We start from the raw sequence: 26692 nt of genomic DNA, 5'->3' as shown, positions 1-26692 counted from the left end.
AAGCTTATTGGCTGTTTTGATTGATTTAATTCAAACCCGTAGACCATTTTAAGAAATACTTTGAACCTAACTTGGCGACGGTGAAAAGAAATTTTTTTTTCTTTTTTATATATTTTTTCCTTCTTTATGATTTCAATGGGCCTTTAGATAGAAGAAATAGATAAGAACTTGTACAGTTTGTTAAAGCTAACGACATACATTTCTATGCATTATAAACAAAAACAAAAAGATACATACATATATTGACGAAAGAATAATTAATTCGTAATAATAAGAACGAATCAAAGGAAATACCTTTAGGCAACATATAATTATAAATTAAAAAAGCACTCGTGAACTTTATAAGCAACAAATAGAACAAATTCAAACATGGTTCTAAATATATGCTATTATTGCACCAGCAAATGAGATTCTATGGGGAAAGATAAATGAAACGATGCAAAAGATAAAAATAGAAATAAGGATTTTTTTCTCGAAATACCGCAATGAAACATACAATGAGTTAGTGTAATTAAGCGCCTTAGCTGCTATAATCAAATTCAACTATGAACACAGTTAAGTAATATCTGTATTCAAAGGATTAATTGTTACTAAAAAAAAGAACAAAAAAAGAATTGTGAACTTTCGCACATAGATTACATGAGCAATGACAATATGAGCCTAACATAGGAAAAGTAAAGAGTCACAAAAGTAAACCAAAAATCAATGGCGTAACAATACACTAGGCACACAGAGATTTCATTGGCTAACAATGAAGGAACGAGAATTCATATGTCAATATGCATTCATTGCTCACTGCATTCTCGTTTATATTGACATTTTTTCGAGTTGGTTTCCCGCTGTTTTAATCTCATCTCTTGTGTGGTTCTCTGTTTGTATATTAAGTTGCGGTATGGGAAAATGTTGATGTCACTTGACTGAAAGAATTTGATGTGGTCCAATGAATCATCGTTCACATTATTTCCTCAACACGATCGAATTTCTCTAACTAGAACTCCAAAACAAGCATACGTTTCGAACTTCTTGCTTACTACAATCAAACGCACGGAACATGAAGTTTCCATTGTAATTTGGGAGACTGTATCGTGGTATTCAGTTGGGTTACCTATTCGCATCACCACTCAATCATTCGGCGTCCTCAGCGATAAAGTTCTCGCTTGGCAAGTAAACATTAAAGTATTCCAGGATGATAATAGAGCTAAAAAAGATGAATTTTTGATTTGAGGAGCGTTAAGAATATTATCAAATATCTTCCCAGGCTATGGGAAATTTTAGAGGAAATAGTGAGGAGCAGATTACCATCTAAAGCATCATTGAAATAAATTGCGAATGTTTTGGAATGAACATTCCATTGGGCGGGCACTCAACCCCAAGAATTGTAGCCTGTTCTACAAGCAAACGTTGATCCAACACCTGTGATTATAATATATTAATATAATTGATTATTGTGCATTTGTCAGATGTACACAACTTAATTTTTTCATCCCCTGCTTATACCAGCAAAAATTGTGTTAAAGGTGTCCTAATGTAATATCACACTCTATGAAATGTTTACGAATCAAGAGCGTATACTTTTCCTTATTTTTAAATGAGTATACACTGTGGTATACTTGTATGCATATGAAACTAAAGACGATTAAGTATCAAAGGTAATTTGTTTTCGTTTCATCGTTATATCAATTCGCATTTAAGTTTGTCAGATACGCCAATTAATTTCAGTTAAAATTTTCTATGGTCGTGTGAAGGAATTTTTACCTAATCGAAAAAAAGATTACATTGTCGAAACGATATGTACATATTTAATACACAAAGACACGGAACAATACGAAGGATATATATATATATATATATATATATATATATACACAAGTTTATTATATTTTACTCAACTATCGACACAATTCGAAAGGTATTCCACAAGGCACGTTATCTATGATTATTTTTGCCTGTCGGCGAAATTTCTATACCATTCTCTCTTAAAAAAAAAAAAAAAACGAGAAAAAAATAAAATTTCAGTGCTCCATAACAGTCGATGAACACGATCGATTATTTTTATACCCATCACCAAAAGATGAGCGGTATGCTCATTTCGTCAAAACCTCTGTAATGCCCAAGAGGAACTCTCAGACACCCCACAAAGTATATATATTCTTGATCTGCATTAAACTCTGAATCAATTTAAGCATCTCCGTCTCTCTGTATAATGTCTGTTGTAAATATTCACCTGGCGCGCAAAATTGAAGCTATCAATTTCAAATTGGGCAGAAGCATTGGAAGTTCTTGCACGCAGGTTCATATTGAAAATGGGCCAAATCTGTTGAAGGGCACACCCTTAATACCATCTAAACTGAGAACACCGCTGTTTTTCGAAGGAAATGAAAAATTGGTTTTTTGTTTATTACTCATAAACTGTAGCAGATAAATGTAGAAAAATTTGAACTCATATTCTGTGGGCGATGCCTTAGCCATTTGTGTACAAAAATGAAAAAAATTGACCACGCCTACCCAATATTATAATGTAATGAAATTTAATTATTTCTTCAATTCCTTTATAATAAGCACAAGCACGCTTCAAAAAATCCATAAAATACATAAATTCTTGGCCAGTTACAAGCCTTGAATGCAGCTAAACAAGTTCGCATGTTCGTCTGTACGTCTGTCTGTTTGCGTAATTTTGTAGTATTTGTGGTAAACATTTTCTCGTTAACGTAAATGAACATATCGCCTACAAATTGTGAGGGATCTAAACTTTTCATAGGCCACGCCCACAATGTATTGAAAAAATCAGCCGCCCCCACTGCATATTATGGAGCATGAAAATATAATTCTTTTCTCGTCTTCTTCTCTTTTTTTTTGGGTAAAAGGTAGAGTATATAAGAAATTCGTTGACGACCGAATATAATTTTCTTACTTGTTATTGCTTTGCATCTATTTTTGGGTCACCCACAGAATATGTATCGTTATATTTTAAGAATTGGAAGAGCAAAGAATACAATTTTTCGTTTATTATAAATGAATTTTCTAATATCTAACGAAGATATGTTTTCATTATATTCCCATTCTCCTAGGGTGTTCGTAAATATCGTTTTTCCGCGCTATAATTTCGATGTTGTATGAAAGTTTTGGAAAAACTGCTTAAAGTAAAATCTCGCATTTTGACGAAAATTAAACATTTGCCTCAGTAGTATTATATAATGAAATGAAGAGTAAGATTTTGCCTTTTATCTTCTTCCACTTACTTCGTAAGAGAAATTTCAGATGCATTTCCTACATTGTCATAGTAAATATGAAAATCGTTTTCTTCTGCATAATTATGGACGCAGCTCTCCTGTCCATTTACTTACTAATCTTTTTTTTAATGAGTGTGACTCCATAAGTCTTTCTTTCTCGTCACTTGCAAGCGGTGTGTTAATTAAATCTAAAAAGACATAATCATTCCGTTTAGAGTTCGAACTTTCGCTGTCAAATTGCTTTCAAAGAATCTTAAAATGGCAATCATTTTGTCACGATGTACTTTATTAAAAACTCCTTTTGTGATCACCTACTACGAATGGTCGCAACATTACAAAATGATCAAATGTGTTACCATAAACTGTACAAATACTGCGAACGATTCAGTTCGAGCCTATACCAGTTTAAAAATTAGCAACCACAGTCTTTCTCAGGGCCTGAATTTTTCATGAAAAATTTTTCAATGCGGTCGGGATATATGTATGACATTGTAAACTTAGAACGAAACTCGGTATTGCATTTATCCTTTATGGAGATTTTAAATACCTTTTACACCATCAAAACGGAGGAGGAGCTCCTGTCTACAAAAAAACAACGAAGCACCGATATGTTTACTTTTAATATATCAGAAATTATATTTCGGAAATCGTTTAAAAGTATAATTTCAAGTATTCGAAAGTGTGCTCGAAATTTTGATTTTTTTTTCTTTTGCTTAATAAAATCATTTCAGTCGTTCAGCTATTGTAATATACCGATCAATAAGCCTTCTGGCCGGCATATATATGCGTAAATAAAATTGCTCTCCCATCTATCGTCTTCCTTAGAACTGGCCACATCTCGCAAAAGAATGCTTCGGGCCTTGGTCAATCCTTTTATAAGGAGGGCATCAAAGTGTTGTAGAACGAATAAAATCGAATCTTGGCAACAAAAAATATTTTTTCATTCAAAGTTCCATGATTTATTGACCGATACATTAATTAGAGTTTGCAGAACAATTTTTCTTGGTCTCAATTTTAGCAGGTATAAAAGCATTAAAGGTACATTCAACTAAATTGGATTTCCAGTTTCATTACAAGTCAAAGGATATTCACAGTTAACGTGTGAACAAAATTGTCTTCTATCAGATAATCCTTAATCTTTCCTACATATGTTGCTTTTTCGAAAACTGTGCAAAAAAAATATATATGATTTTAAAAATGTGCTTAAATATATTAATTAATCAAGCATTTGCCCAGTTCTGCCTGTCAATTCATTTGTGATCGTCGTTTCTTTTCTATATCATTTTTTTCACAGATTTATGATCGGTCAATATATAACGGTGCACGGTGATGTTATTAGTCATGTCAACATTAGTCATGTGATGGTGGAGGACGGCGGTGAATACGCTTGCATTGCTGAGAATCGTGCAGGCAAAGTACAACATGCCGCACGATTAAACATTTATGGTATGTAGCAAGATGACCAACATGAAAATTAATATACCATTGTTTGTACACATTTTAGTTCATTAACAACCAATGTAACATAATAAACTTGATAATTGTTATAAATAATAGGTAAAAATGTTACTATACATACATATATTTTTCATTCGCATAGGATTATGTAATTCGTTTAGTCCGTGCATCTACATCTATTGATCTATCTGTCTGTCGGATTACTTGTATGTAGTTTTTTCTTTCGGAACACTCAAAGTACCAAAAATTGATTGGGATAGAATTACGAACCGTCCCACATATACACTTAGTTAATAGCAATAGAGCAAATTTTGATGTGAATGTGATCTATCACACATTTATGACGGCAATAGTAAGAAAGTTCTAGCTTATCATTCCCAAAAGCCATTGCAAGCAGATATTCAAGCAAGGACTTCAATGGTCATTGCCTGTGAATTTGCCCGCAAATAGACAAAATACTTATATTAAAGAGCGATAAAAACTAGACGTTCATAAGAACAGATCTTAATCTTTCTAAAAAAAATGAAAGCAAAAGATTTCCGTCCGTCTCGGGGCTAGGCATACATTAAAAAATCTCCATGTTTTGCTTTGAAATGTCGGAAACGAAAGATTCTCGCAAGACGGACACAATTTATTACATGTTGTTATTTTTCTATGTCCTTGAATGACGTAACAGTAAGGTAAATCGTCTTTTATTCAACTCCGTTGGTACCGCTGAATTTCGATTTTTGGGATAGTACAGGATTTAGTTACTAAATCTCTTTACAAATTATTTACAGGAATTTATATTTATAAAGCTTTAACTCTCGTTCTGATCTTGTCCATTCACATGCGGCAATTGTAGTCGCTTGACTCGATTCTCTTAACTGACTTTCAACTCACTTTTCGATTGCATTTTTCGACTACTTCGACTGATTTCCCGATTGACGTTCCCTTCGGCAAACATTCTGCTTATACAGCCTTTTACAAGCAAGTTACCGTTATCTAAGTTCAAGGCGACATTTTTTTATTAATCCCTTTTCCCCATTAATTGGTTGCTAATTGGTGTTCGCGACTCGCCACTTGCTTGTATCAAGTAAAACGCTATGAATATTCATTTGGCTTTCCCTCTCTGTGGAATTTGATTTCTTAGAAAATCAATTAGTTTTCATGAAAACTTAAACTAAAGATTTTCGTCAGAATATACACGTAGGTTGAAATAGTAATTTTTTTCAAGTATATTCGGGAGAATGATAAAAAGTGGTTTACTCAAAAAGCGCTCCACCGCTTGTTACGCATTTTTCTCGTGTTCCAGGTAATTTGTGACGCATCCGTAAAAGTCTTACCCTTTTGCGGCAAAAATTCATCGAGTGATTTTTTATACGCTCGTACGAATAAAAGGATTACACAGCAAATACTTAACGCCCTGATATAAATAAATCGTAATTGAAAAAAGTCAAAATCTATTGAGCACATTTTTCAGTTGCGACGTGTCGTAAACCGGCCTTGTCGTAGGTGCTGGGGCATTTCAAAGCAAAAGAATTTGCCTTGAACGGTATTAACGGTTTCCTTTAACAACTTCCAACAGTCGACGCCCTTTCAATTCTGCAAGAATTGAGGAGCCACCAAAGCGATTCAGACTTGCGATCAATGTGAACAGTACGCCTTTCATATAATTTGCACATTTGGGACTCTCCAAACAAATTCGCTTTCCATCTTCAGTACCGCAACTAGGCTACAACGGTGTACCGGTCGAAAATTTCGAAAATTCCAGCGAATGTATCGCTGCCTCTTACACCATATTTCTGGCCGGGTCGGGAAAATTTCTATCTTCAAATCTATTGCCAGCTGGCAATAATTTTGCGCTAGTAATTAGTCCGGACCATAGCATAGATCAACTTCGGATCAAAGAATTTCGATAAACGAAGCTCTATCTTGTAACTCTTCACTACCTTCCTCCCTTCCCCCAATCACCTTGCTGCAAAAGTTTTTATACATGTTCAAAAATTCTCAAAGCTTTTTTCCCATTACATTGCCACAGTTTCCTTGTCAACTTTAGCCATTGTTTTTTCGATGAATCTCTGTCACTATTCACGCCAGTAGCACGAATATCCTCTTCTCCAGGTCCTCCTTTTTGGCATTGCCGCGTCACATGCCGCGCTAAGAAGTTTGCTCATTCTCAGTCTTTACGCTTGATTCGCATCATGCTGTCGATGTTACTCAACTCCTTACAAGACGCACAGAGAATTTTTCGTGCAAGCTCGCGCTCTCCTTACTATATCTATAGGAAACTTTGATTATTCACGCATTGGGTTTGCTACGTATCCAATGTCCAGTCATCAGCGACTTCTTGTAAGGTTAGTTGTCTTGCTTGCTCTTCGAAGTTGGCAGTTCTGCTTTCATTAAAGGTGATAAATGGGAAGCTGCTTCTCGTAGAATTCCATCTAGTGATCTTCGAAAGTCCTTTGTTCCCTTCTCACTTCTGCATCGTTAGGCTTTGATGAAATTTTTCACCCTACTTCCTTTTGGCTTGGCGTTATTTTAGCCACGGCAAGGTTTGCAAGTTTAGCTAAGGTACTTTTGACTAAACCTTAGGCTTCGCTTCTTTATCCGACGACGCCCGTACATTGCCTTTAAATGGTCAATGGTGCCTTGTCAAGTGTTGGCCACTGCCTGTGCGGCTGCTATTTTGCTACTCATTTTGAGAAGGTTCTCTTCGCTCATGCTGTTGGCGTAGATCTGGATTTCCACTTTGCTTCATGCGGCTATTACCTCCCATTTTTGCAATTGTATTTGTATGTGAATTACTTATGTGCATGCAGGCCACAACTGCGACGCCGTTATATAATTCCATCAGTATAGTTGAAGTCCTGGGTTTATCTATGCTGCTGAGCGGTCATGCAGCAGATTGACGCTCGTGCTCGTGAGACAGCCCGTTTACTACTAAGCTCGAGCATTAGCCAACCGTTCTTCTCAATTACACTACAAACTTAAACGTGTGACATCAACAACGTACTTGTTAGACGGGATGGGGAACGCAATAACACTCAGCCGAAAAGCATCGTTCTCTCATTTGTTGCCGCATAATACTGTAGAGTAATATGCCGTTTGCGATTGTACGTTTTCATACGATCTTAAGAAACCTCGACTTGATTGATGCCCATACGAAACGATATATATATAAGCGATAAGATATAAGTACAATATTTATTGCACAATGGAAATTGCTCTTATTCTAGGTCTCCCTTATATACGCTTGATTCCTAAAGTTACTGCAGTTTCGGGGGAAACCTTAAATTTAAAATGTCCGGTGGCCGGTTATCCTATTGAAGAGATACATTGGGAACGCGGAGGACGTGAACTGCCCGATGATATACGCCAACGTGTTCAGCCGGACGGGTCGTTGTCTATTAGTCCGGTGCAGAAAAATACCGATTCAGGTGTTTATACTTGCTGGGCACGTAACAAACAAGGCCACAGTGCTCGACGTAGCGGAGAAGTAACTGTAATCGGTTAGTATACGTAAAAAATAAGATCGCTAATCAACATACCACTGATCTGAGTTTTATTATATAAAGTAAAAACTAATTCCTTTAAAATATTTTAGCGAAGTCTTCACTGAATATATATTATATACAGATCTACAATATTGCAAACAATCACATTTCATTATGTTTTCTGTTGTGCGCGTGTGTGCAAAGTGCGCGTGTTATTTCTACTTCTTTTTTATATAATTCATTTATTTATTGTTTTTTTGATTTAAAAAAAAAAAAATTAATTTAAAAATAAATATAATTAATTCACAGTTCCGCCAAAATTGAGTCCCTTCCAATCGTCGCAATTGCAACTAAATATGGGTGATCGCGCCTCGTTAACATGTTCGGTGGTAAAGGGTGATCTACCATTAACGATTAATTGGCGCAAAGATGATCGACCGATAGATACGACGCAGCACATGTCGGTGAAACAAGTCGATCAGTATAATAGTATACTGGTTATTGAGAATTTAGGCTCCGATCACACAGGCAATTATTCTTGTGTAGTTCGAAATTCAGCAGCCGAAGTGGAAAATTCACAATCGTTGTTGGTGAACGGTAAACAATGCAGCCTTCAATTTTGTTTAAAAAAAAAAAATAATAATAATAATAATAATAATAATAAATAAATTCTTTCGTTGAAGTTCAATTTTAATTTTAGTACTTGTATTTGGTTTTTTTCTTGTTTTTTTTTTTTTCCTTTCTCTTATTTTTCGTTTTCTTTTTTTAAACTTACATGAAAGTGAAACAAAAGTACTGAGAGAATATTATTTATGAAAAGTTTGAAGTAAATCGATAAAACGATAAACGATGAAAGCGATATGTTTTTTTTCATTTTTGTGTTTATAGACCTGATAAGCATAGCTTGGCATACATATATTACATAAATACAGCTATAAGTGTTTAAAGAATAGATCCTTTACAATCAAAGTAAGCAAATTGATCGAATTTACTTCTGAGCTGTGTACTTTATTAATATTTATTCCATTACCTATATTGTGAAGCTTCATACATATGTATAATAACCTAAACGTTTTTGATAATGAAAAAAACAAAGAAAAAAAGTGTTTTTTTTTTTTTGATACTTTTTCTAAAAAATTACATTATACATATATGAAGATATCAAATATTATGCAGAGAAAATATCCATTTCAGTACAACCTAAAGAACTCTTGTTTCGTTTTCAATGTTTGATTGTTCAACCTTTTTGAATTTTGTACATAAAACTCTAAGTGTAGATTCATTCAAGTTATGTTTTGTTTTCTTATATATATATATATATATATAGATATATATATATTTACTTATATATATATATATATATATATACTTATATGTATGTATTAATATACTACAAAAAATATTTGAATTTTTTTAAGTAGATGAATGAATGCATTTTAATGTTTTTAGTTTGAAAAAAAAAAAAAAATCAATTCCGATTCTGAACATGATTATATATTTAAAACGCATTGATTCCCACTTTTCTATTTTAAAATCAAACAAAAAAAAAAAAAATTGAAGTACATATATATTTAAAAGTTTTCATGTCTGTAAATTTAGTCTTAACAAATTTTGTAAGCAGTTTTCATATATTTTAATGTAATGTTTACGAAAAATGAAAAAAACCAAACAAAAAAAAAAAACAAAAAAACAATGTAGAATATAACCTTTTTTCATTGTTATGCACTTTTCCACTTTTTTTGTACAGAGCTTTCCAAATTAGTTTTTTTCTCTCTCATTTTATGAAATATGTATATACACCAAATTATATTACATTTCTTTTTCTTTTTTTTTTTTTTTTTCTTTCTTTCTGTTATAAATCTGAAGAAAAACTGCGAAGATTTATAATTTATTTATTTTTTTTTTTAATTTTTTTTAATTAGGGAAAAAGAGAAAAAAGTGTACAAAAAACCAACTATGTTTTTTGTTTTTTTTTTTTTTTTTTTTTTTTTGATTTTAAAAGCGCTGCAAACAGTTATTTTACAATTATTTACAGTGTTTATCAAGCTACGATGTGTTTTATAGGATCAAGCGGATTAAAAACGAGAATACTATGGAGAAAGAGGCAAATCGAAAAAAAAACCAAAAAAAAAAGAAAAAAGAAAACAAATAAAGAAAAAGCGTTCAGCCGTTACACAACCAACAATTGATACAAACAATTGATAATAATTTTGCAACATGATGTGGTCAATGAGTATTTTGTCTTCTTTTTGTATTTTATATTGTTACAGTCCCACCCATAATAGAACCATTCGCCTTTCAAGATGGTCTAGCCGAAGGTATGCGTACACGTACAGTTTGTGGTGTGTCGCGTGGTGATCCGCCACTTAAATTACTTTGGCTAAAAGACGGAGAACCTTTGCCCGATCTCTTGGGTGCGAATGTTACAATGTTAGATCAATATTCGTCATTGTTAAGCATACCTTCACTGTCAGCCTCACACTCTGGCGAATACACCTGTGTGGCAAAAAATCCTGCTGCCGAAATTAAATATACGGCCGTTTTACAGGTCAAAGGTACAGTATACGAGAGCCTCATCCCACAAACATATCACAAAAACAAAGCTTTTCCAAATTCTGATTCTTTTCATTAAACTTCGTTTCTTATTAATTTTAATATACGTCACGCATACGCACACAACATTAATTATAATTTCATATACACTTACACATACACATACACACATGCACACGCACACGCACACATTCACTCCTCAATCAAAAACACACGCACACACACAAACAACCTACCCACACAAATATATACGTACGTACGTACGTACGTACGTACATACATACTTACATACATGAATACATGCATATACATATACACGTACACGCACACAATGAATTACTTTTTTATCTATCACTCAATTCCGGCTTCTTAAATAAATTTTTCAGTTTTTAATATACTTCTTATCTCTATTCAAATACCTTTCTAAAGTGTTGGAATACCTTATATTATGATAAACTGAATCTCGCTACATTTAAATCTTTATGTTCAATCCATATGTAAATAAATAATGATGAGATTAGGAATAAAAATGCCAAAAGCAATAACTATAGTAATAATAATAATAATAATAATAATAATAATAACAATAATTATAATAATAACAATAATTACAATAATAACAATAATTACAATAATAGTACTGATAATGATAATAATGGCCAATGATAATAATAAAAAGCAATAACAATAACAATAATAATAATAATAATATTTATTAATTATTTATTATGATTCTGAACATAAATTTAATAAAAATGTGTTCTTCTTTAAATGTGACAAACGTAAATAAGAGAAAAATATAAGAGAAATCCCACCTTAACATAACAAAAATATAAACAAATCATCAATCCTTAAATCGCTTTGCCACGCTGTGAGTGTTATTTAAAGCCAGATCACCAGGTAACCTTTATTTGCACTGCTTTCTATGCTTCTTATGACTTTTTTTTGTAATTCCAAAAAATAAAAAAAAGCAAAAAAAAAAAAAAAAAACTTTAGGAGTATAATATAAAATTTTCTTTGATGTTTATTTGAAATAGAAAATATATATACATAATAATAACATATAATATTATATAATAATCGTTCTACAGAAACAAAAAAAAAAAAAGCGTACGTACTGTTACTTCGCCGTTTATATAACGCATATATATATATATATATATATGTATACATATATATATATATACATATATATATACAGGAGAGACAATGAATCGCATATCATCTACCTCTGATATGACGAATTTTTGTTTTCTTTAATGCATATTCTGTAAGAGCGAATATTTCATTATATATATAAACGTTTATATATATACATACATATGTATGAAACATTGCAATATTTATATGCATAAAATTTTGTTATTTTGCTTTATTTTCACATATGTTGCAATGTTTCATTTATTGTTATCTGAAATTACAAAGGGCTTAACCGACGCAATATTCATCTTTAATTAAATTTCTCAATACGTATATGGAAAAGTGAAGAACGTATATAAGCTTTATAGGTCAAGTGAAGTTGATGTTGTACCCATATGCTCAAGCAACATACTTGAGCAACATTATAATCAAACCATAACTTACAATGTAAGTTTTTTTTTTTTTTTTTTTTTTGTATTGCCTTTGCACAAACATACTAGCAATGTTGCTTACCTGCTGCATAAAATTAGAGTATACGGATGTGCACACAAACACACATCACATGTTGTGAAAGTAACGCTTTTCAGTTATCATTGTTTTTATAAACATATGTGTCGAGCCTGACGATTCATACAATAACGATCAAAGATCTTTAATTCATTCTCACCACTGCACTGCATACAAGTGTTGAGCATAAATTATCACAAGCATTTTGTACGAATATAAATCACGTTCACCGATTCGCTTGTAAATTCCAAATTTTCCAAATGTAACGAAGAATGTTCGTGCATTTGGAAAAATGTGCACTTTATTTAGTTCATTTAAGAACCTCTTCATAGTGGACAATTTTATATGCAATCGATAATGAGGAAAATCAGCTGATCCCGAATTTGTCAATTTATAATGATATAAACGCTAGATTGACTTAAACGAAAAGTGGTTTGGGCACAAGAGAAAGGATATAACTTTGTTTATTCCTAAGCTTAGCCCATTGAATCTTTTAGTTCTTTTTGTTGTTGTTGTTTTTTTTTTTTTTTGATATACGAAAATATCAATTTACTGACTGAAATTTTTCTGCATATACCCACGCATATACCGGGCTGGGAAAACGTCAGTATCATCTTTAAAGTTTCATACTTGTCGTTTTCATTTATCCAACATTGCCTTTTAACTTAAGGGCATAGATAGTGTAATAAGTTTTCAAGCAATCGCTTTAAATTTTGTATCTTTTGTGCACAATATTATAATATTTTCTAATAATTATAACAGCATATAAGAGATATGTCAAATTATTACTTGTTACTTGTGGGCCAACCAGCACAACATTTTTAAAAAAGTCATTCATTATATATGATGGATGCCCTTTGAATTTTTAGATAACGAGGTTTACTTTCTTCTTATTTAAAAATTGGATTTCTCATTGAATTTTAAATATTGATTAAAGATTTATTTGATTTTGCTTACAATCATATTTAGCTTTATTGCACATCGATATAATGCAGCGCTTTTCACACAATCTCCCCATTGTCACCACTATTAGTATTATTATTACTATTACTACTGCTACTATTACTACTACTACTACTACTACTACTACTACTACTACTGCTCCTACTACTACTACTACTACTGCTACTTATACTACTACTACTTCTGCTGTGTTGTATGTATTTTAATAAAAATAAAAAACTAACTTGAAATTCTCGAAGAAAGTAAATATTATCATCCCCCAACCCCCAACCCCCGCCCGCTTGTCTTTATTGTTTGTATACGAAACAGTTGCTCTTTTAATAAATGAATAAAAAAAATATAAAAAAATTAATGAAAACTCTCTCAAAAATCTTATTACGCTGAAAACAAAATAAATTTCAATTAACATTAAAAGTTAGCAACAATTTATTTAAAGCTTCGCAGTATAAAATTTAAATTTAATTCAATTGTTTTTATGTTGTGTTGTTTTATTAATTTATCCTCCATAGTTTTCATTTGTAATAAAATATGCTTACTTTTATATATATATATATATATATATATATATATGTATTATACAGCAAAATTGTTTAGCACGACCTAAATGCGCATGAAGTTTGTTTTAATTTAAAAAAAACAAAAACCAGCAAACGAACGAAAGAGCAAAGGAATTAAACAAAACCAAATATTAAATTTAAAGTTAAAAATTCGCTTCAAAGATTATATATGTATAAATATAAATATACATATATACATTTTTATAATATATATAGATATACAAATATATATATATATATATATATATATATATATATATATGTTTAAATATATATGTTTATATACATATATATTTTATATATATATATGTTTATATTATATATTTTTATATATATATTTATATGCATATATATTTACATGTATATGTATACTTTTATATATAGATATATAGATATATTTATATGCATGTATGTGTATACATATTTATATGTATGTTTATAAATGTATATAAATATATGTATGTGCATACTTTGATATATATATATATGTATATATATTAATGTATATATATAATGTATATATATATATGTAAATTAATAAACCCAATGCATGATGTATTTGCATAGTTAGAAAATATATTGTCTTGCAAATTATTATCAATTTTTTTAAAATAACGCTTTATATATTACCTTACGTGGCTTGTTACTTAATTCTAATTTGCTAAACAAAAAAAAAAATTTGTTTTTATGTTCATATAATTTGCGCTTAAAGTAAAACTGCTTTTTTTTGTTCTTTGTTTTTTTTTTTTTCTTTTTTTCTTCAATCGATTATCTACTACTATCGGCCAGCATCGTAATTTATCTGAAATTCTTCGCTAATTTTTTTTTTTTCACTATCAGTGCTTTTTTTTTTTTTCATTCTTACACTCGTAATTTTTGAGTTAGCAGGCTGTTGTGTGCAAAGATTTCCGTTTCAATAAGCCATATTATTAATATTAAAGATATATTTTAAAATGATCAAAATTTATTCCCATTATTTCGTTTTATCTCTGATTTAGAACGTTTTCGTTCTCTGTATTATGGGCTTTTTACATATAACTTTTTTTCTTACGATTCGATTTTATTCATTGAACAATCAATCCTCAGTGACTTTCTGTGTTACATTATTATAATTATTATTATTACATAGACAAGCCTTCTTTTTTGTTTTTTTCTCTTTATAGTTTTTTTTATTTTTTTTCCTTTTTTTTTTTTTTTTTTTTGCTATTTTCGTTGCTCTTTATACCGTGTGCCGTAAACTTGGTTAATGTATTGATTTATTATTTGTGTTATACTCAAGGGCATTAATTGGCGACTATTGTAATTTTTATATGATTTGCGCGCATAGTTGTGTAATCTGTAGATCCATCATATCATTTAACTTCCCCTAACATGCAACAAAGAAAAAAAAAAACGAAAAAAATAAAAAAAAATATAAAACGCAAATATAATTTTTATTATACACATATATATGACAAAAAATGAGGTAAATACCCACATTTAAATCATCTCATCAAAGTATAATTACGGGTTATAGGAAACTCAGAATTTCATGCATTATTGAAATTATAACGAAAACTTGTTAATAAAATAATATAAAATAAAATCCTTGCACACAACCAAACTAGCCTAGTGGAAAGACTTATTGCTCTTAAGCGATATTTTGATACCCGTCAGCCAGATTTGAATCGCACATTAGCAATGGATTAACTAAGACAAACAGGTGTTAAATGCAATCAGTCCGTCCTCTATCTTAATTTTGCGTCCGTGAAAATTATGAATAAAATAATTGCTAATACTTCCTATTGAAGTTTATTAGCGATTTGAAACACTCTACGGGAGCTTTATTACACATTTTTAAGTTGTAGAAGAAATTCATTATTTTCACTCATCCATCTGGCTACGGGTAGAAGACCGCTATTTGAATCACATCGCATACTTGTGTACAAGAAAAATTTGTTATCTCACCTTGTTTACTATGCAATACGCCAATATTTCACACTAATACAGAATCATATACATGCATATATTTTTTTATTAGACAAGACTATCTGAAGATGTGCCCTGTTCATGTAGACACGGCGATAATGACGATCGGGTAGGAATTATGGGTCGTTGTGTTCGACTTTGAAAATGAAATATGAGGAAACATATGAAAGACCACTGTAGGCGGATGGGTGGGTGTTAATATGTTGTACGGTACGCTGAGAATGACGAGTAATACTCTAAAGAATTTGATCGGTCAGAATAGCTGCCCTCACGGCAACTAAATGTAAGCGCAACACAGTCCGCATTGCACCGATCGCCAAAGCCAGAAAAAATGGTGGACCCATCCTCGTCGCTCTATAAGCAACTAAGCTCTTCGTTATTGACCATCGAGAGCCTCCAGACAACATCTGAAAGCCTTCATTTGAACGTGCGAGTTGTACTTTAATCGTGTCCGAGCATAGGTGGTGTAAACGATACGACTATTAATTAAGACGAAGCGGTTTTTTTCATCAGATTGAAAAACTTTGCCGCTTAATTGCTTCCTTCGCCACTTCGAATACCTGTGTGGTTCAGTGAATGACATTTTTTATTTCCGGAACATTAGGAGCCACGGATTCTCTTTACCACGAACTCTCTTTATCTTGGCATCACTCTTTATCGTATTCACTTGATCCCCATCAGATATTTTGATCAAATATTCATTTACCGTGTCGCCCGTACGGCAGCGTTTAGTTTGTAATTGAGCCTTACATATTTCTTTATTAAAAGCAACGAAACGAACGCAAATGTATCATCATACATAATATTAATTCCGTTTATATTAAGCACATAACAGATTTCTGTATAAATGATATTTTTAATTAAATTAACCACGTGTTAATCGATTTTCATCAAACTTTGCCCATACTGCATAATACTGTACTGAAAAGTTAGGCGAACTTTTATTTTATCCTTGCGCGTGCTTTGAATATCAATTTAAACTTTAATTGCGTAAAATTGATGCAATTATCACTGACAACTAACAAAAACCTGATGTCATTCATGTCAGTTTATAAATCACATCATCATCATCATCATCAACGTACGTTGGCAATTTTTTAAAGATTGATTTACCCACCTCCCCTGTTTCTATATATCGCATTTATATTTTAAATGTCATGTGTCTTGTGCTTAATTTCATATTTCAATGATCGCAAATCCTTTTGCTCGCTAAAAAATATTTATAATTTATTCATTTCTCTTCCCCACACACTCCCTCTACATGCGATTTGCTCTCATTTGTAATCTCCAACTCTGGTTTATTTATTCAGCAGTACGATGACAATTTGCTCGAGTTAAGTAAAGAGCAATTGGCTAATCAAGCTGAGAGATATGGATAACTTTACAAAGTCCGCAATCCAAATTCCAATAGATGGACGAATTATCTGTAACTATATTTCCAGCTTTTAATATGGAACAAAATTATTAACTCAGCAAGAGGCTACAAAAGGAGCAAACAAACCTACAATACCTTAGGTTGGCATAGTGGATAGGTTCAATTTAAAAAAGGTCATGTAGTGCCTAGGTACAATTCTATGTTGAGTAAAGCGTTAGCGAATTACAATGCTAAGCTAATGCAGTGATAGGAAATGTCGTGTCTATGAACTGAGAAAGGGAAGAAGTTTGACGTTTAGTTTATCTAAAGTTTTTCTCTGTAGTTTTCGTTAAGAGTTTCACTCTTCGCAATGAGAGAATGTGTTCACGGCCATCTATATCGAATCTCTAAGCTCAGGGCATGGAGCGAGTCCTCACTTTTGTACTGATTCGTTATACCGTTGCATTCTCTGGTTTTGTCTTCGGGAATATGACGTAAAGCTAAGTGTACATCCCTTCAATGATTTTAGCATAGTATCAATGTTGTAGAAATCGGAGAAAAGTTTTATTTTGTTATTAGGTTTAATTTGTTACTTTTTCCACAAACCATTGGATTAATTTTTATACCCATCACGCAAGGTTGAGGGGTTTACACATTTTGTCCAAACATCTGCTACGCCCATATATATTCTTGATCAGCATCAAATTCTGAATCGATTTAATTATGTTCATCTATCCGTCTGACTGTCTGTCCGTCTGTGTTATGTCTGTTATCTCCTGGCCGCAAAAATGAAACTATCGTCTTCAAATTGGTATTGAGAAAATCGGTTAAAGGACAAGCCTACAGTCCTACATAAACTGAGAACACCTCTGTTTATCAAAAAGAATAAAAAAATTAATTCTTTGCTTATCATTTCTCATCAACTCCAGCAGATAAATTAACAAAAATTGGAAAGCGATGCTATAGTACCTCTACAAAAATGAAAAAAATCGGCCCGACCTGCTGAATTTTATTGTGTACCATAATTTCATTATTTTCAAGGCTTTCATAACGCAAGACTCAAAAATACCATAAAATATAAAAATTCTTGGTCACTTTCAAATTCGGAAAACACCTAAGAATATCCGTTTATTCATCTGTCCATTTTTTCTGTCCACGCAACCGTGTAGGGTCTGTTGTAAACATTATCCTGTTCGGACAAGACCGACCTTTCGATACCCCATACCGTTCCACCTAATACAGTTATTCACTCGTTTTGGTAAAAACATATAAAAAATTGCACACTATTTTCATGCAAAGGCATTGTTTTCATAAAAGTCCTCATCCCCACATCACATGACGTGATCGAAATTTAGCAAACTTAATTTATTCACCAAAAATTTTATTAGGCCAGAAATTAGGCTCTCTGTACATATAAGGGCTTGCTTATCATAACAATCCCTATATATGTTAGAATATACCTATGCAATCCAAATTCCCTATCATTAACTTATTACTAAGTTGCTACTACGGACCAATTTTCATCATAAAATGTTAAAAATTGAACCTTTTTCTAAAGGGCTTGCCATTCACGAGAACTCTTATATGGGAGTGGGATCCAAGACAGAGATCCATGTAGTTCAAATTTGTTCTATTTAATTTTTGTGCCAAATTACTTATATAAATAAATTTTGAACATAAAACATTAACAATTAGGCGTTTTTGGCATATGGCCAACGTTTCCTGAGAAACCTTTTATATGATGATATACAAAAAATAGATGTGCGCGATTCAAATTAGGTAAGATTGACTTCTATGCCAATTTACTATTATGAATCAATTTTCACCATGAAATATTTAAAATTCATCCTTTTTACCATCTTAAGATTCGGTTTTCGTAGGAATGTTTATATGAGATAGAGTTCCTTCATCCGAATCAAATTTTTCATACCAATTTAGAATGTTGAAGCGGTATTACTCAGCGAGTTTTGTCGAAAAATTTTGAAAATTGCAATTTTTTTCTATATGATGACTTTTCAAAATAAGGCGCCGCTAAAAATATGAACCGATCCGAACCATTTTCAGTAGGGCGCATCCTTGGGCCAAAAAACATTGGTGTAGTAGATTTCATCAAAGCATCGCAAAAATTGCAACCTTGCAAGGTTGCACACATAAATACATGGCCAGACATCACACGGGCAGACAAGCTCAAATCAGTTCAGAAAATGATTCTGAATCGGAATCGGTCAGTAATAAAATATTAAGTGTTTAAGTCCTTCTGAATATTGCGAACATCCGCGCAAACTTAATGTGCCCTTATAGCCATAAGTGGTGTAGGCTATAAAAAGATATTTAGTCTTTACTATACAACAGAAAAGTACTGAAGAAATTTACAGGATTTGAGATAAATTGAAAGTACAAAGTCGAAGCGGTAACGACCTGACAATGCCTGAACAGCGAGTTGTAAAGGAAAGTTTACATGATGCAATCAAGAGGGAAGATTAGTATATGAATTAATGCGGTCGGCGTGGAAATTCTCCTTTAGGAAGCATCCTAATAAATAGCGGTTTACACGCTTCGTACTTCTGTTAGATTGTGTTAGAAGCAAAATTATATAATCACACTATATGTATATAAACTTATTTCCACTTGTTGTTGTGACAAAAAATTGATACAAATTAGGAGATGTAAATAATATATATACATATAAATACACATATATATTATATGTCATTAAACAAATACATGCATATTAAAGTTAAACTTAAGTAAAACATATTGAAAAACGATTACAAAAACATTGTTTATTATAAAGCCACACGAATTTTATTCGCATAACGAAGTTTGTATCTTCTACGTTAGAAAGCCGATCTTTACTCTGCATAGAAAATTTCATCAGCGATTAGAATTTCGCACAAAGAATGACAAGCAATGAGCGGTTTATGCGATACGAAAAAAACAAAAAAAAAAAATATATATATATATAGAAGAAGAAGAAGAAGAAGAAGAGTTATTTCTTAAAAAGGAGAAACTGAACTGATTGAATATTGATTGCTGCAAATATATAGGATATCATGTGTTGTATATGCTCAAAGGGAGTTGTGTCGTGAGAAGCTAATTTAAGACTTTACGATTTGAATTATGATTAATGACTGAAAATTTTCGTCCCCTTTTTACACGTTGAAAGCAAAAAGCAGTGAGTTAAAAGTTGCAGAAGAAAATATTGGCGTATTGCAGGAAAGGACACAATTCTTTTCAAACTGAATATTTCGAGTTTTTGTTTTCGTTGCAAAACGTTTTCCTTTATTTGTTAAACAATGTTTTCAATGCGTTTCCATTCTTGTTAATATTTACTTTAATTCATTAGATTATCGTTTGCTCCAACTTTTAACCTTCCTTCTTACTCTCTAAATGAAACTTTTTAGATTTAAAAAAAAAAAAAAAAGGAGAAAAAAGAATGAAAAGTAAAAGAAAATGAAAATGAAAATGGAAAAACAAAAGAAAAAGAATACGAAAACGAAAAAAGAACAAATAGTTTTGAAAAACTGTCTAATTTCTTTTCTTGCGCTCTTAGTTTTTCTTCTCTCGCTCCTCCTTATAAACAAAAGTTCTATTTTTCGTCAATTCTCTCTTTGGCATTTTTTTTTTTTTTTTGTAACATTTAATCGTTTCGAAGACATTTATAACCTTTGATTTTATAAATATTTATGTACTTGTATAATTTTGGTTTGTTTTTTTTTTTTGATTTTTTGATTAATTAATTAATCAATTTTTTTTTTTTATTTTAAGTTTATTCTTATATTTATTTTTAGTTTTTAAATTGCGAGTTTATATGCGAAATTGTTTGTTTTATATAAGTTACAAATTGCAATCCACCTGTCAATGATCATTAATTAGCTAATATTTTACGTGTTGATGCAAATTTAGTACCGCCACGTTGGATCGTGGAGCCCACCGATGCAAATGTTGAACGCAATCGGCACATAATGTTGCACTGTCAGGCCCAAGGTGTACCCACTCCCAGTATTGTTTGGAAGAAAGCAACGGGTAAGTAATATATACCTTGTAGTTAAGAAAAGTTTTCAATCTTTGATAAAATTGCAAATAAATGCTGTAAGAAAAATAAAAAATGAATTGAAAATATGATAATTGAAATTTATATAAATAGATTTCATTTTTAATTTATAGGTAGTAAGTCGGGTGAATATGAAGAGGTGCGCGAAAGGCCATTCACTAAATTGCTATCAAATGGATCATTATTATTGCAACATGTAAAAGAAGATCGTGAAGGCTTCTATTTGTGTCAAGCAAATAACGCCATCGGAACCGGTATAGGAAAAGTTATACAACTTAAAGTTAACTGTAAGTATATCAGCCCAGTACTCGTATAGATTAATCTCTCGTACCGACTAAGATGGTTTGGTCATTATTCTTTTTACATTAAATTATATCGTTAATTTTGTATATATATTTACATATCTACATGCCTATCGTCGACAATCGACAATTAGGCATAATATGCATAAAATGTTTTAGACCAAGATGAGGAAAGGAAAAGGAATAAATTTATATATTCATATATATAAATTTATATATATATATGTATATATAATATTGTTTACAAGGCAATGTTACATTTGAAAAACGACTATCATGTTCCTTAATTTATTTTCGAAATCCCAATTAATTCGTTAACAAAATAGCGAGACAGTAGCCCTCGCAAACCCAACCTTTTTTTCTAGAAGGCTTTTGTAAACGCTTCTCCTATCGATCGCAACTTTGCCTATGAAACAGAAAATCAAAAAAAAGCAAAAAAATCTGCAAATTTTATAAGCATTTATTTAAAAACAGGTGAAAACATTAAAGTTGGGCTAGGCCGACAATTAAATACGCCACACCACATTGTCCAACACAATTCTTATTATCTTGAAAACACCCTGAAAATTACACCCTGTTTCTATATAAATTTACTAATATGGACTGATTATCCCCAATAGGTTCAAAAACTGAGGTACATGTTCAAAATTCAGTACAGTTAATATTTATATCAGACTACTATCATAGGTTAATTTTCATCATAGTATAATAAAATTTGAATTTTTCTGCACTAAAAAAACAAAGGTCTTCGTAAAAATCCTTATATAGCATATGGTCCAAAAAATAGGCCGAGATTGTCCAAATTTGCTACAGTTAATTTTTTCACGCATGGAAAATTACGCCTTTTTTCGTAGGAAGTTCAGTCATCGTTACGTGAGAGACAGGGACTCTAAAATTACCCCAGCCAGTCTAAAGTTTTCATGCAAATTTAGAATGCCGAAATATTATCACTTAGGCATTTCCATTTAACGTCTTTGCAAAATAGGATGTTACGTGGAAAGTGATCGAAAATGTAGAACGATCCGAACCATTTTGAATCGCTTTCGTCCTTGGACCAAAGCGTGTCAAATTGCGACTTATAACTGAAGTAAAAAATTATATGGACAGGCGCACAGACAGACTTAGATCGATTCAGAAAGTGACTCTGAATCATCACTATCAACTTAATGTATCCTATACCAGGAACAATGTACAGTATAAAAAATCGCATCGATGGCATTAATTAAAACTTTTTTTAAATTTTTCAAAGGCTGCTGTTGTCATTGTAATCATTATTAAAAGAAAGTTGCACTAGTGTATTCAATTCAATCAATTTTTTTAAAAGCTGTTCATGATACTTTTTAATTTCATTCTCTTTCCGATATTAACTATGTATGCTCTCTGTTTCATCATTGACGTGGTTATCGTCCACTTTTACTTATAAAAATCAAAGCGTCTCCATATTTTTCATCAACTTCACGTTCAGTGGCGGTAAAGAAAGGTGATTCCGCCCTCTTGCAGTGTACAGTGAGCGGTGACAAACCGATTAATATTGTATGGATGCGTTCGGGTAAAAACACTTTGAATCCATCGACAAATTACAAGTACGTAACTCAACGTAACCCATCAATATACAAGTGTACACTGTAATATACTCTCTTGTCAGTACACCTTCGTTTTGCTTATATAATGGCAAATTTTCTTACATTGTTTAATAACGTATACAAAAGAGAAAATGTTACAATGTTTATGTATGTATTCGTCGCATATTAATATTTTTTCGTTTTCCTTTATTTTAACTTTTTTTTAAATGTTTATGATCCTTTTTACCGTCGCAGAATATCAGTGAAACAGGAAGCGACACCTGATGGGGTGTCAGCAGAATTGCAAATACGTTCGGTAGATGCGACTGATAGCGGTCCATATTTTTGCAGAGCTAGCAATTTATATGGTAACGATCAACAATTGGTGCAACTGCAAGTTCAGGAACCACCGCAACCCCCATCAGTCCTAGAAGCTACGATGATTTCAAGCCGTTCCGTTAATTTAAAATGGCAACCTAAGTCTCAGAATGTTGTCGATGTATCTAAATATATAGTGGAATTTAAGGAGGTCGATAGTAAGTGTTCGCTGTTTCGTAGCTTCAAGATTGTCAGTCCGCTAGTTTCCTTAATCCCCGTTTATAATTTTGAATATAGCTTCACATTTTATTGAACAATGGCAGCATGTGGATATTAAAGATCCACCAAGTTACAACGCATTGATAGAAAATCTGAAACCGGCCACACGATACGCATTCCGCGTTATAGCCGAGGGTACGGCCGGTCGCAGTGCTCCTAGTCAAGAATTAATATTGCGGACCGAACCGCAAAGACCGGCTGGATCTCCATTAAACCTTTCGGTGAGGCCTCTTTCATCGACCGAGCTATTGGTCAGCTGGATTGCTCCTCTGGCCGAACTTAGGCATGGTGATATTCAGGGATACAATGTAGGCTATAAACTGTCTAGCTCTGGCAACACTGCCTACAATTTTACATCGGTGTCAGGTGACGGCGATGGTGGTACTGGTGAACTGTTACTAACAGGCTTGCAAAAATTTGCTCGTTATAACGTTGTTGTACAAGCTTTCAATCAAGTTGGTCCTGGCCCGCTTTCGGAGGCCGCCTCAGCTCAAACTATGGAAGATGGTAAATTAAATTTAATTTTGTAATTAAATTTTTACCAACATTCTTTTTCGGTAGTTCCTAGTCGTCCACCAGAAGATATACGGTGCGCGGCCTTGACTTCACAATCACTGCAAGTTTCTTGGCAACCCCCTCCTATTCATCACACTAACGGCTTACTCCAAGGCTATAAATTAATATATGAACCCATTCTCGATGACTATTCACCTAGTAAAGATGAAGTTGAGTCACGAAAAACCACTGCTCTAACTACTGTTCTCACTGGTTTACGTAAGTACACCAACTACAGTATACAAGTTTTAGCTCACACACGAATGGGAGACGGTTCGCTTTCCAATCCTCTTTACTGCCACACCGAGGAAGACGTACCGGAAGCTCCGGCTGATATTAAGGTAGTTGTAAGTTCACCCCAATCTTTATATGTTTCATGGTTGCTACCTACTGAACCTAACGGCGTTATAACCAAATATAATCTGTACACTCGTGTAGTAAATGGTCATGAAGAATTGAACAATGAGAAACGAAGTCTCCCTTCTCAGCAAGCTTATTATGAAGCCAAAAATTTACATCCACATATTGAATATCAATTTTGGGTAACAGCATCTACACGAGTTGGAGAGGGTAAGAGTTCGCGAGTTGCTTCACAGATTACAACAAATCGAGTGCCAGCTCGAATTGTCTCCTTTGGTGGTCCAATTGTGCGCCCTTGGCGATCAACGGTAACATTACCTTGCACGGCTGTCGGTAAACCAAAACGGGAATGGTTTAAAACTGATATGCCGCTAAGGCAAGGCGGTCTACATAATTCTCAATTGCTTGATTCCGGAGATTTAATCATCTCCAATCTTCAAATTTCGGATAGCGGTAATTACAGTTGCCAAGTCGATAATGGTATCGGTACCGATCGTTTAACGCACACGTTGCTTGTACAAGTACCGCCATCAGCCCCTGTTTTATACGTAACTAGCGCTACTTCAAGTAGCATTTTAATGCATTGGAAATGCGGATTTACGGGCAATGCACCGATCACTGGTTATACATTATATTATAGGCGAGCTTCGGGAAATATGGAAGAGATGCAATTATCGCGACATGCATCCAGCCACGAATTGAAAGGTCTTGTTTGTGGGAGCACGTATCAAATACATTTAACAGCTCAAAATAAAGTCGGTATATCACCAGCCAGCATTACCTTACATGTACGTACTCAGGGTCAGTCACCGGGAACACCTTCTACTACTACCCTAATTGCTCCCAATTCCACTTCAGTCCTAATCAGACTGCACACTTGGCCCGACAATGGCTGCCCTATGTTATATTTCGTTTTGCAGTATCGGCCAGTTACAGACGCGGTCGAACGTGATTGGATATTGGGTAAGTATCACGAAATATATACATATAGATATATATACCACATATATGCACATGGTATGTATACTATATATGAATACATTTGCACACATGCGATATATGTTTGACAAGTGTATAAAACTACTTATGCGTTACTGGGACAGAAGAAATATAATAAAAATTATTCTTTGTTAATCAATTGGTCTGGCGGAAAAAATTTATAATGCCCAACAATGCGATAGTCGATGAAAACTTTCATCGTGGCCGCAATATTTTCGGCCTTGTCAATCAGAAATTAGTATGAGCAGAAATTGTAGTTATACGGACATCAGTGAAAATCAAAAGACTCATTGTTGTTGGCTTTACACAAAACACGTGTAAACCTGCAATAAACAATTGAACATATTGACTTGAGATTCTACATAGACGTCCATGGCAAAGTTGCTAGCCTACGAAAAAAATAATTTCATCATTTCATAGTGTCCGCGAAATTTAAATGAAAAATTCATCTTATTTTTTATTCACAATGCAAGTATATATATATATATATATATATATCTTTAGCAAGTGTGGTCGCGCGCACAATAATTCACATTTTTATGTATATATTCCATTTTGTGTACTCGTTTTCGTTACTTTAAAATGCATGCAGTGTCCAACGCTTTGAAACCGCAACGTCGTTTTACTATATCTGGTCTGCAGTCATCGACTTTATATCAATTGCGTATGGAAGCCCATAATGTGGCGGGCGTTTCAGAGGCAGAATTCAGTTTTGTTACGCTGACGAAGGAAGGCGATCCGCCACCACCAGAAATAGTACAACGAGGACAACGTGGATCGAATGTGTTTTACGGAAATGTCAACCTGTTAATACCAAGCATAGCCACCTTGTCGGGCATGATTTGTACCCTAGCGTTGGTTTTTATGTGTTACAGACACAGTGAGTATAACAATAATGTCAAAGAACAATATACTTCAATTCAATGCGCTACATGCATACGCATACGTGTACTTGTACGTGCATATACATATATATAGCTCTCGTATGCATGATAGTTGTGTACATAGATGTGTATTTGAATTACTATAACGTGTTGTTGCCACTATTGCTTTGTTG

General features: G+C 32.8%; 1 protein-coding gene across 2 annotated transcripts in view; it reads left to right on the top strand.

Annotated features, from left to right (window-relative positions):
• LOC119645083 (Down syndrome cell adhesion molecule-like protein Dscam2) overlaps window positions 1–26662 on the top strand; it is a 55241-nt gene extending 28579 nt beyond the window's left edge. Inside the window, exons 8-17 of one of the 2 annotated variants that reach the window (XM_038044974.1) lie at window positions 4525–4676; window positions 7907–8179; window positions 8474–8761; window positions 21113–21232; window positions 21374–21547; window positions 22995–23145; window positions 23380–23660; window positions 23740–24228; window positions 24283–25599; window positions 26228–26662. In XM_038044974.1, the coding sequence (XP_037900902.1) occupies window positions 4525–4676; window positions 7907–8179; window positions 8474–8761; window positions 21113–21232; window positions 21374–21547; window positions 22995–23145; window positions 23380–23660; window positions 23740–24228; window positions 24283–25599; window positions 26228–26613 (3631 nt within the window). In that variant the 3' untranslated portion in view covers window positions 26614–26662. Of the gene's footprint in view, window positions 1–4524; window positions 4677–7906; window positions 8180–8473; window positions 8762–10434; window positions 10720–21112; window positions 21233–21373; window positions 21548–22994; window positions 23146–23379; window positions 23661–23739; window positions 24229–24282; window positions 25600–26227 lie in introns of both variants that reach the window. The other variant, XM_038044975.1, reaches the window with a different exon arrangement.
• The last annotated feature ends 30 nt before the right edge of the window (window positions 26663–26692 follow it).

This window comes from Glossina fuscipes, unplaced genomic scaffold (genome assembly GCF_014805625.2).
Source record: "Glossina fuscipes isolate IAEA_lab_2018 unplaced genomic scaffold, Yale_Gfus_2 1, whole genome shotgun sequence".
Taxonomy (NCBI): domain Eukaryota; kingdom Metazoa; phylum Arthropoda; class Insecta; order Diptera; family Glossinidae; genus Glossina; species Glossina fuscipes.
The sequence above is the reverse complement of the archived record's forward strand: the minus strand, read 5'-3'. Positions and strand labels throughout refer to the sequence as shown.